The following is an 11,779-nucleotide window of genomic DNA, read 5'->3' on the forward strand; positions in this document are numbered from 1 at the left end:
CTGGGCTCTGCTGCTGCCCCACTTGGAGCTGTGGGGGCTCTGCTGCTGCCCCACTTGGAGCTGTGGGGGCTCTGCTGGTGCCCCAGTTGGTGCTCTGTAGGGCTCTGCTGGTGCCCCACTTGGAGCTGTGGGGGCAGCCCTGGGCTCTGTTGGTGCCCAGTTCAGAGCTGGGCAGCGATGCTGCAGCATCCCTGCTCTGCCCACGCTGGCTCTGTGTGTGCAGACGATGCCACTCTGCAGGCACCCAGGGGTGGGCACCGTGGCCCTGCTGAAGGTCAGTGGCAGAGCTGGATCCTGGATCTAGCTGCGGGTTGGCAGGCTGCAGGGAGAGGCTGTGCCTGTGCTGAGCGTGAGCTGAGGGGCAGGGAGCTGAGCTCTCTGCGGGGCTGTGAGTGGGCAGGGAGGCTCTCCGGGGGGGTTGGCTGCTTTGTGTGCAGTCATTTCCCCTCCTCTCCTCTCATTAAAGAAATACCCTGGGTGACTTTTTGCCCAGCTTTCAGCCTCACCGTGGGAGAGAAGAGAGAATTTCTGCTTGCCTTTGTTTTCTCTCTCCTCTCTTTAGCTGACACTGATGCTGAACTTGGCTTTGGGTTAACCCCAGTGTTGCTGGAAGCCTGTTCCTGACTGCATTCCCTGCCCCCCCAAGGCTTGCAGGGGCTTGCAGGCTTGCAACAGGAAGAAAATCTCCTCAGAGTGGGGGGTCTCAGGGGGACAAAACCACACCACAAAAGTTGGTTGCAGTCTGTGGGTGATGTTCTCCCTGCACAGATCACTTGGAGAGCTTCTGCCCTTCCAGGCAGCCAACTTGACCAGCAGCTGAGCCAGGTCTCAAAGTCTTCCTTCTCTTTTCTGCCCAGACTTGCCTCTGCTTCCCTCTGCTGCCTCCCTTCCTTCTCTCTCTCAAAGCTCCACTTCCCTCCATGATGAAGATTGATGTCTTTTGTCTTCCACCACCCTCCTGTGGGATGAGTTCCCCAGGGCTGGTCCTCCCAGTCCCACCTGCTGTGCCTCTGTTGGGGTGATGGAGGAGAGGGGGAGGTCTCAGGAGATGGTTTGCAGAGCTGAGCTGCTCTCCCTGGAGGCTTTACCCCGGTTGGAGGCAGCTGGGCAGAGCAAAGCAGCGGTGGAGCTGGTGCTGGTTTCATGCAGGTGTCACTTTCATCTCTAGGAGGGAGGTTTGCCCAGCAGGCTGTGGTGCTGCAGTGGTGGTGTGCAAGGAGAAAAATCATCCAAGCTTGGAGTTGGTGCAGATTGGGAAGGGGTTGTGGGTGGGAAGGAGGCATGAGCCTGGCCGTGGGCAGGGAAGGAGATGGACTCTCAGCTCTGCTGGGGAGGGGGAATTCATCTTCCTTTGCTCTGCCTGGCTCCTTCCAAAGACATTTCTGTGCTGCTAAGCTCCTTTTGACAAGGGAACAGCTGAAGTAATTTCACAGCAGTTGCTGCCAGCAGTGCTTAAATCAAAGTCAGGAAAGCTGAGGGAGGCTGCAGCAGAAGTTGATTGGCTGAGCTGAGGGCAGGGCTATGGTGAATAGGAGTTGGGCTCAGCAGTGCTTGAGGTGATGGGGAAGGGAAGGCTTCTGTGAAGCTGCTCCCACCTCTGAGCTCCTTCTGGACTGGCCTCCTGATTGCTTTGGCTCTCCTGAGCTTGTTTGGGTTGGTTGTGCTTGGTTTAGTTGGGCTCCCACACTGCATTTTTAGGGGTCAGTGCTTGCAGCTGCTGTTCCCAAGATGATGATGATGATGTGAGAGGTGAGGCTTCCTAGAAGGTGACCTGCTTGCTGGTCTCCCTTGTCCTCTGCATCCAAACTCAACCCTGAATCTATCCAGGAGCTTTAGTGCAGCAAACACAGCTCTGAATTTCTCTTCCCAGCTGCCTCAGCTTCCCACTTCTGCAGGCCAAGTGTTGCTCCAGCATCATGAGAGGCTCCACACTCGATGCTCACCAGGATGCCATCCAGCTCCTGTGTGTGTGCTGGCCCAAGAGTTGGCCTGTTTGTTCCTAGCTGGGATGTGCCAAGCCTGTGCCAGGAGGGTGCCCCATTGCTGCCTCATCCTTCTGAGCAAAGTGGAGAGTGGGCTAGGAAGGGCATCCCCCATGAGAGCAGCATCCTGCAGGTAGAACCTCCAGGGTTCCAGGCACGAGACTCATCTTCAGCTTCTCTGGTCTGCTTTTGTGAGTGCTGAGATCAAAGATGCTTAGGAGGCCCTCGTTGGTGGTGCTGGTTGGTGGCTTCCCTCCTGGCCTGCCTGCCAGCCCTTGGTGTTCAGTTTAACTCAGCTCCTCTCTCCAGGAAGAGGAATTGGCATCTCTGTGCCCTCAGCAGACCTGCAGCCCATTGGCAAAGAAGTGGCAGAGCAAAGGAGTCTTTCTTTGCCTTATCAGCCTGCCAGGGGATGTCTGAATCCTTCTCCCTCCAGCAGCTCCACTCTCCCTTGGTCAGCTGCTGCTGGGGAGGTTCTCCAGGGTACAGCAGAGGGATGTGGGGTCTGTGGCTCTCCTCTCTTGTGATCCAGCTTCAGTGCACAAGGACACCATGGGAGCAGGCAGATGACATGGCTGGGGACTGGATTCCTTTGGGAGCAGGTGAAGGTAGCTGAGTAGCAGCAGTGCTGCTTCCTCAGGACAGGAGACAGAGCACTGCTGCCTGGGGATTCACCTCCCAAGTGCCCCCAGCATTGCTGAAATGAGTCTCTTGCTGGTCTTGGAGGTCTCTCCTTCCAAGAGGAGGAACTGAGCAGATCTCTGCTTAACACAGCAAAGGCTCCCACAGAGCCTGGGCAAGATACTTGGTTCCTGCTGACAACTTTGGTCAGTAGCTGCTTCCTCTGCAGGGAGGAGATGGCTCAGGGCAACCCAGGCAGCTCGGGTGCAGGGGGAGCCTCTGGAGGGAGGCAGCTGGGATGCAGAGGGAGCCTCTGGAGGGAGGCAGCTCGGGTGCAGGGGGGAGCCTCTGGAGGGAGGCAGCTGGGATGCAGAGGGAGCCTCTGGAGGGAGGCAGCTGGGATGCAGGAGGAGCCTCTGGAGGGAGGCAGCTGTGGTGCAGGAGGAGCCTCTGGAGGGAGGCAGCTGGAGAAAGCCAGCAGGGAGAGCATCAGTGAGAGCCGCAGTGGAGTCAGCCCAGCAAGGGCACTGTGTGGGTAGCTCCTGGCAGTGCAGTTAGAAGGCAAAGCCACTTGTGTGCGATTCCAGCAGGTCCTCTAAGACTTTGGGAGACCTTCAGCTGCTCAGAGTTTGTTGGCTCTGCTTCAGAAGCCCACATACTGCATCACTCCTCCTTCCATGCCTGCCTGTGGACATCCCTCAGGCGGTCAGAGCCCGGTGAGAGCCGGAGCACTCTGCCGCCCCTGAGCTGCACCTGGTGGTTGTTTCACGATGCCAGCCTCCGTGCTGGGCTGGAGAGCTCTGCTGCAGCCCTCACTGGATCTGCCACTTGTCACCCATCTGACCAAACAACTGTGACTTGGCTGCTAGGGAGGCTGAGAGCTGGAGTTGCTCCTGGCTGGCTCTCCGGAGGAGCAGTGAATCCACTGCTAGCCACCACCCCCAGCTTGTTTCCAGACCTCTCCCTTCCAGTGCCGTGGAGATAGCAGAGCCACACCCTTGGTTGTCCAAACCCAGGCTTTGGATCTGCTTGCAACACGTCGAGCCTGACTTTTGGGGGTGCTAGCAGCCCCTGGGTGTTGCAGGAGCAGCCTGTGGCCAGGCTTTGCCAGCGTGAGGCCGTTCCTCACGCAGAGCATCCCAAAGAAAGATGCCTTTGGAAACCGCTGGAGCATCTTCAGTGTGGAAAGGATCCAGCATCCAGGTGGCAGCTGTGTGAAGGGAGGGGAGGGGGAAAGCTCACAGGGATCCATCTTCATGCATGTTTAGCTGGGGCTGGTTTTGACTGGCCATGGCATTCACTTGAGAGCTGCTGCTTGACTTGGGCTTGGGCTTGAGAGATGATTGCGGCACCGTTTGGAAGCCTTTTCCTTTCCGGGAGGTCTGAACAGTGCCCCTAAACCACTCAGAGCTCCCCCAGCAGGAGGGGTTGGATGTTTTCTTGTCGTTGCCTGGAAGTGAAGCTGCTGTTTTGTCTAACTCACCTCTTCCATTTTCCTTGTTGGTTTGAGTTGTAGTTCCACCTCCTTGTCCTCGTCCACGCACGCAGATCCCGCGGGGCGCACCCCATCATGACCACTAATGCCTTTGGGCTTCCCTTCATCCCAAGTGGGCTCCTTTGTTGGTTTGGTTCTTTGGGGAGGGGGGGGAAGGGAGGGAGGGGAAGGGGTTGAGGGGTGGGTTTTTTTTTTGTGTGTGTCTTTTCTTGCAGCTTCTGAAGTCGTCCCATAGTTGGTTGGTTCCCTGCCACGCACACCTAGAGCCTGAGTCAATGGTCCCTAGCAGAGCTCTCTGGCGTAGCTGTGCGTGGCGTGGTGGTGACTTTGTTCTTGTCGTGCTTTGGTTTGCCTTTTTTGGGTTGGTTTGTGTCTTTCTGATGAGTTCTACGGATAGTTCTCCGTTTAGACTTTCTCCTGGCAGCTTTGGTCCTCCTCCCAGCCTCTACTAACCCTTCCTCCTTGTTTCCTTCCTCCCTCCTCCCTCCCTCCCCCTCCGGCAGATCAAAGTGGTGAATGCGTTCCGTAGCTCCTTGTACGAAGGCCTCGAGAAACCCGAATCCAGAAGCTCCATCCATAACTTCATGACTCACCCAGAGTTCATCCTGGAGGAAGATGAGCCTCGAACACCATTCCTTGACGGCGCCGAAGACGACCCCGAGCCTGACGGACTCCAAAAGCCAAGAGGGGGCAGCCTGGGTGGATCCACAGCCCTCAACAGAAACAACAACGCAGTGGACAGGCAGCAAGCTGAGCTCACCGGCCTGGAGCCTGCAAGCCTCTTACACAGCTTGGAGACATCAGTTTGACCTTGCAAACTTTGAAACTCCCTCCTCCTCCTTTTCTCCTTCCTCCTCCACCACCTCCTCCACCCTGTGTGATGCTGGCACCAGTAACTGATCACAACCCCCTGTGGTCACCTCCTGTCAGACTGCTCATCCTTATATCATGTGGGGGTTTGGGGTTTTTTGGGGGGGAGAGGGGGATTTGAGGGTTTGTTTTTTGGGGGGGGGGAGGGTTTTTTTGTTGTTGTTTGGGTTTGTGTTGGGGTCTTTTTTTCCCACCCCCCCCCCAACCCCGATTTAGCAGTGGGAAGCAGAGTGCCACGATGCTGGGTGGTGGGAGAAGAGGCTAAGCCAAAACCAACCCCTTGTGCATCTCCATCCTTTTTCTTTGCAGTGGTACTCACCCAAGTTGAAGCAGCCAAAATTGTTTCCTCTCCCAGAGGTGTTTTGGGGTTGGTTTGGTTTTTTTTTTGGGGGGGGGAGGGAGGGAGGAGGGAGGGGACCTTTGTGAGGGAGGGGTTTTCACTTTTGCATGTTTCCAAAGGAGTTGAAGTTGTTGTAGTCTTAACCTGCACTGCTCTCATCCCCCGAGGGCTGGGCTGCACTTGTGACATGAGTTGTTGGCTTCCTTGTTTTCCCTTTTTGTCCACTTGTTGTTGTTGGTTTAGTTTCTGGGGGGCGTGGGGGGGGGAGGTGGTTTTGGTTTGGTTTCTCTTTTTTTCTTTAAAGGGTTTTCTTCTACCCTTGGGCTTTGTTCTTTGCTTAGGGGAGGGGGATTTTTACCCTTCCCACCCCCACCCCCAGTGACTTCACAGTCTCAAAAGTGCAAACAGGCTGCAAATAAAGCCCAGCCCAGGGGGGAAGGTGTTTACTCAGAGGTTGCTACGTAGAGGAATGTACACCAGTCTTCCACCTTGAAATATGGTACCTAAGCCTTGACAGTTCCTCCTCCATGTGTGCACACACACACACACTCCCTCCTCTCTCTGTTTCCAGTCCTTGGTAGACAAGGAATGAAGGGGACTTGGTTGGAACCTTGCTGGATAGAAAAGATGTGGAATGATTAACTGGTTTGTGTTCTTTTTCCCTCCCTCACTCCTCCAAAGCAAGGTGGAGGTGAACTGGCAGTGGAAGAAGGGTTGTGGGAATCAAAACCCCATGGCTGGGAGAAACTGAGCTCCTTCCTGGGAAAGTCATTAAGAGATGAATCACTTCTGCTCTTGACCAGCTCTGGAACTTTTGGTGAGGTGTTTCATGCTTTCTGCCAGCAAGAGCACAGAGACATTTCCTTTTTGTTTTTTGCCTCTTCTGGCTTGTTGGGTTAAATTAATCCTTCAGCCTCGGAGTGGATTGCTGAGGAAGCCCAGAGGATGCTCCAGCCCTGCCCATCGGCGCTGCCAAAGCCTGAGCAGGCTGAAAGGAGAAGAAGCATTGGGTTGTGGAGAGTGGAGTCAACTCCTAGACGGTGGAAGGGGAGGAACCAGGTTGTGTCTTTAGCCAGTGGCAGAAAGGGAGGACCCTTGGGAGGACCTTTGGTTTCCATGGCACTTCTGCTGCTGACTTGCCAGCGGAGGCAGCAGCTCGGTTGGTTGGCTGCAGGTCTTCCTCAGAAGGTGCTGCACAGAGGCTTTGCCTCACTTGCTACTTCCTTGAAGGTTTCCTCTCTTCAGCCTGTGTCCTGCCTCACCTCCATCTCTTGTAATAACCATTTGGTGAGAGTCCTCTCTTGTGTTTTGGTGTTTGTTTGGTTTGGTTTGTATTTGAGTGAAGGCCCCAAAGTGGCCTGGGTAAGTTGGCTCTGATCTGACCCTCTTGTGATGCTACAGGACTGAGCAGGAGGCAGGAGCTTGCTTTGCTTGGGCTCAGTTTCTTCCTTAAGGGCTCTTGCTGGAGCAACCCCCGGGGGCAGGCAGGGCTGGAAGAAGCTCTGCTGCCTTGGAGCCCAACAAGGGGAAGGAGAGGTCAGCCCTGGTTTAACTGTGTGGCTGTCCAACGTTGTCAGCTTTGCCCAGCCTCCATCCCTGGAAGCAGAGAGGTCTGGGGTGTGTGTGGGGGAGGTCTGTCTGGTTCCTTCTGCCCCCTCCCTGCCCTTTCCAAGCGCACAGCAGCATCTCCTGTGCCTTCTCCGAGCACTGCCACGCCAGGACCCACCACTTTGCCAGCGATGAAGTGTTCCTTAAACCACACCACAAACCAAGTGTCTTTGTTTCCTTCCCAGCCCAGCACCCCCTCGTCCATTCCTTGGGGTGGGAGAAAGGGAAGGATGAGGTCAGCCTATTCCTCTGTGTGTCCCCCAACACACACAGCCACCCCCACACCTCCCCTCCTAGGTAGCTGAGGAGAGATCCTTGCTCCCAGGTCTCTTGCAGGGGGAAGGGGCCAAGGCTGGGCTCTGTACACTGCCAACAGCAAGAAGTTGCCACCACTGCCCTCCTGGATTGCAAAGTCAAAGTCAAGTCCCCTGCCCACACCCCTATCACTGCCCACACCCCCCTACCACTGCCTCTTCCTCCTCCTCTTCCTCCTTCCCTCTTCACAGGGAGCAGGGGTTGAGGGGTGAGGCTCAGGAGGTTGTTTCCTTGGCTTGAGAGGGAAGACACACACAAAAAACCCAGAGTGGGGATGGGGTCTGTGCTAAAGATGATGCAAGTTTTGTATTGTAAAGAGCTGCACCTGATAAACAAATAAAGAGAAGTTAAACGAAAAGAAAAGGGGGGAAAAAAAGAAGGAAAAGAAAGGGGGAAGGGAAAAAAGGGAAGAAAAGGAGAGGGGGGAAAAGAGGGAGAAGAAAAGGCAAAGGAGGATAAAAAAAGGGGGGGAAGGGGGAAGAAAAGGAGAGGGGGGGAAAGAGGGAGAAGAAGAGGCAAAGGAGGATAAAAAAGGGGGGGAAGGGGGAAGAAAAGGAGAGGGGGGGAAAGAGGGAGAAGAAGAGGCAAAGGAGGATAAAAAAGGGGGGGAAGGGGAAGAAGGGGGGGGAAGGGGAAGAAGGGGGGGGAAGGAAAAGGGGGGAAAAGGAAAGGGAGGGGAGAAAGGGGGGAGGAAAAGGGGGAAAAGGGAAAGGGGGGAAGGGAAAAGGAAAGGGAGGGGAGAAAGGGGGGAGGAAAAGGGGGAAAAGGGAAAGGGGGGAAGGGAAAAGGGGTGGGGGAAAAAAGGAAAAGGAGGGGAGAAAGGGGGGAGGAAAAGGGGGAAAAGGGAAAGGGGGGAAGGGGAAAGGGGAAAAAAGGAAAAGGAGGGCAAAAAAAGGGGAGGAAAATGAGGGGGGGGGAAGGAAAAGGGGGTAAAGAAAGGGGGGAAGGGAAATGGGGAAAAAAGAAAGGAAAAAGGAGGCAAGAGAAATGAGGGGGGAAAGAAGGGGAAGGGAAATGAGGGGGGAAAAAGGGGGGAAGAGAAATGAGGGGGAGGGAAAAAAGGGGGGAAGGAAAAGGAGTGGAATATGGGGGGGAAGGGAAAAAGGGAAGGAAAAGGAAGGGAATATGGGGGGAAGAAAAAGGGGAGGAAGGGAAAAGGAGGGGGATAAAGGGGGGGAAAGAAAAGGGGGAAGGGGGGAAGGAAAAAGAGGGAGAAGGAAAAGAGGGAGGGAAAAGGGGGAAAGGTAAAGGAGGGGAAAGAAAGGGGGGAAGGAAAAGCAGGGAAAGAAAAGGGGGGAAAATTGGAGGGAAAGGAAAAGGGGAAAAAAGGGGGAGAAAAGGGGAAAAAAGGGGGAGAAAAAGGGGGTGAAAAGGGGAAAAAAGGGGGAGAAAAAGGGAAAAAAGTGGGAGGGAAAGGAAAGGGAGGGGAAAAAGGGTGGGGGGAAAGGAGAAGGAAAAGGAGAGAGAAGAAAAGGGGGGGGAGGGGGGAGAAAAACCACTTAAAAAGCCAAAAAGGAGAAAAAAAGCCAAAAAAAAGAAGGAAAAAGCCCAAAAAAAGGGGAAAAAAAAAACCAGCTCAAAATCTGTTTGTGTCCTTAGAAGCCTCCATAAATATTTATTGAGTACTTTTGGGGACACAGATGCAGAGTTTGGGTTTGAGTTTTTGGACCTCTCTCTCTCTCTCTTTCTTTTGAATACCTCAGAGCTCTTTCAAAAGGATAAACAGAAGTGAAAAGCACCCAAAGAAACAAAAAACAGCCCCAAAACACCCCTCCCCCCCCCCCCAAATAAAATAAAGCCAAGCCGACTTTGGAGGCTCCTCAAAGTCACTGCTACAAATCTCTCTGCCTGGCAGGTGCTTGCCCCCAAAAGGCATCTTCGAGGTTGTTTTTGGGTTGAATTTTGCTTCTCGTTTCCAAGTGAAGAAATAGAGGTGGGGAGGGGGGGGGAGAAGACTTCTATATGCAAACCAAACTAAACTCCAACCCAGGTTTTGCTTTAGCTCAGCAAAGAGAATGTTTGGGTTTGAAGCTCAGCCATATCTCTGTGTGTGTGTGGGTGGTTTTTGGGGTGTCTTTTGTTTTAAAAGCAGCTTAAATCTGAAAGAGAGAGAGAGAGAGAGAGAGAGAGAGAGAGGAGGGCATCAAGTTCTGGGATGTCCTGAAGGGAGGTTGTAGCCAGGTGGGGTAGGGCTCTGCTGCCAGGCATGGAGCAAGATGGGACAGCCTCAAATTGTGCCAGGGCAGGTTCAGGCTATGGTTTCCTGAAGGGAGGTTGTAGCCAGGTGGGGTTGGGCTCTGCTGCCAGGCACCCAGGGATGGAGCAAGAGGACACAGCCTCAAGCTGTGCCAGGGCAGGTTCAGGCTATGATTTCCTGCAGGGAGGTTGTAGCCAGGTGGGGTTGGGCTCTGCTGCCAGGCATGGAGCAAGAGGACACAGCCTCAAGCTGTGCCAGGGCAGGTTCAGGCTATGATGTCCTGAAGGGAGTAGCCAGGTGGGGTTAGGCTCTGCTGCCAGGCACCCAGGGATGGAGCAAGAGGACACAGCCTCAAGCTGTGCCAGGGCAGGTTCAGGCTATGATGTCCTGAAGGGAGGTTGTAGCCAGGTGGGGTTGGGCTCTTCTGCCAGGCATGGAGCAAGATGGGACAGCCTCAAACTGTGCCAGGGCAGGTTCAGGCTATGGTTTCCTGAAGGGAGGCTGTGGCCAGGTGGGGTTGGGCTCTGCTGCCAGGCACCCAGGGACTGAACAAGAGGACACAGCCTCAAGCTGTGCCAGGGCAGGTTCAGGCTATGGTTTCCTGCAGGGAAGCTGTAGCCAGGTGGGGTTGGGCTCTGCTGCCAGGCATGGAGCAAGAGGACACAGTCTCAAGCTCTGCCAGGCCAGGTTCAGGCTGGATGTTAGGAAGAAGCTCTTCCCAGCAAGAGAGATTGGCATTGGAATGAGCTGCCCTGGGAGGTGGTGGAGTCCCCATGCCTGGAGGTGTTTCAGAGGAGGCTGCATGAGGCACTCAGTGCCAGGGGTTAGGAGCTGTTAGCTGCTAGGTTGGACTCGATGATCTCAGAGGTCTTTTCCAGCCTGGTTCACTCTGTGACTCTAAGTGCAAGTCCTGTGTCTGCAGCAGGGCACTTGAATCCAAGCTGGCTCTGGTCAGCTTTTCTTTTTGAGGAGCCATCTTTCTATTAACCATTAGCTGAATGGATACACTTTGGGGGGGGGAGGGAGAGGGAGGGGGTTGTATTTTTATATATATACATATATATATATATAATCTAAATTATGGGATGCTTCAAGCAGAACTGTTCCTTGTCTCTACATCTCTCCTGTAAAGTGATTTCTTTGTGTGTGTGTGTCTTGGTTCTGGGTGATCTCCCTCTTGGCAGCAGACAACTTTTCATGGCTAAAACTTATTGGAGGACGTTCCAAACAATCAACCAACAAACCACCCTGAAGGTTTTGGGGGGGAGGGATTTGGTGCTTGGAAGTGGAGGAGAGGAGAAGGGGGGAGGGAGGGGAGGGGATAAAACCTAACCCAAAAGGCATGGTTGGAAGCATGAAGTTCTATTTTTCCTGGGGACACACACACCTATGAACACTCTGTGCCATGCCTTGAGGAAGAGGGTGGGAGGGGAGGGGGGAGGAAAAAAGGGGAGGTGGGGGGGAAAAGAGAGGGGGAGATGTCTATAAATAGAAATCTTATCTATATATATATATATCTATTTTATTTTTGGCTTGGTTTGAACTGCCACCAGTGAGCACGGCAAGAGATGGGGGGGTGGGGGTGGAGGGGGGGTTAAAGGGGAGGGTGGGGAGAGAGGGAGTTGTGCCATTGCCAGCTCTGGAATCCACAGAGCCTTCCCCCTGCCATGGTTGGGGTTGAGGTTTGTTGTTTGTTTGGGGGTTTTCTCTTTTGGTTGCCTTGGAATGCTTTGTTAATTAAACCGACTCTGAACAGTGCTTCTGCATCCAGTTCTTCAGCCCCGGGGAGGAGGAGGAGGAGGAGGAGGAGGAGGAGGAGGAGGAGGAGGAGGAGGAGGAGGAGGAGGAGGAGGAGGAGGAGGAGGAGGAGGAGGAGGAGGAGGAGGAGGAGGAGGAGGAGGAGGAGGAGGAAGGAGGGAGTAGGGAGTGGTGGTGTTGGGGATGGGTTGTGTTCCTTAAACCGACTCTGAACAGTGCTTCTGCATCCAGTTCTTCAGCCCCGGGGAGGAGGAGGAGGAAGGAGGGAGTGGGGAGTGGTGGTGTTGGGGATGGGTTGTGTTTATTAAACCGACTCTGGACTGTGGTTCTGCATCCAGGTCTTCAGCCCTAGTGAGGAAGAAGAGGAGGAGCAGGAGGAGGAGGAGGAGGAGGGGGAGGAGGAGGAGGAAGGGAGTGGGGAGTGGTGGTGTTGGGGATGGGTTGTGTTAATTAAACCGACTCTGAAGAGTGGTTCTGTATCCAGGTCTTCAGCCCCAGTGAGGAGGAGGAAGGGGGGGAGTGGTGGTGTTGGGGGTGGGTTGTGTTAATTAAACCGACTCTGAACGGTGGTTCTGTATCCAATTCTTCAGCCC

The 11,779-nt window shown here is 54.4% G+C and overlaps 1 protein-coding gene and 1 long non-coding RNA gene across 8 annotated transcripts in view; both read left to right on the plus strand.

Annotated features, from left to right (window-relative positions):
- ATP2B4 (ATPase plasma membrane Ca2+ transporting 4) overlaps positions 1 to 6,604 on the plus strand; it is a 74,039-nt gene extending 67,435 nt beyond the window's left edge. For 5 of the 7 annotated variants that reach the window (XM_064173417.1, XM_064173411.1, XM_064173413.1 and 2 more), the window contains one exon: positions 4,602 to 6,604. In XM_064173417.1, coding sequence (XP_064029487.1) covers positions 4,602 to 4,907 — 306 coding nt within the window. In that variant the 3' untranslated portion in view covers positions 4,908 to 6,604. The remainder of the gene's footprint in view (positions 1 to 4,601) is intronic. The other 2 variants (XM_064173415.1, XM_064173416.1) reach the window with 1 other exon arrangement.
- Positions 6,605 to 8,682: 2,078 nt separating this feature from the next.
- On the plus strand, positions 8,683 to 11,186 carry LOC135191272 (uncharacterized). Its single transcript, XR_010308786.1, has 2 exons — positions 8,683 to 10,012; positions 10,116 to 11,186. It is a non-coding gene; the product is annotated as an uncharacterized LOC135191272 (long non-coding RNA).
- Positions 11,187 to 11,779: the final 593 nt, after the last annotated feature.

The sequence above is a fragment of the Pogoniulus pusillus genome, chromosome 39 (assembly GCF_015220805.1).
Source record: "Pogoniulus pusillus isolate bPogPus1 chromosome 39, bPogPus1.pri, whole genome shotgun sequence".
Classification (NCBI taxonomy): domain Eukaryota; kingdom Metazoa; phylum Chordata; class Aves; order Piciformes; family Lybiidae; genus Pogoniulus; species Pogoniulus pusillus.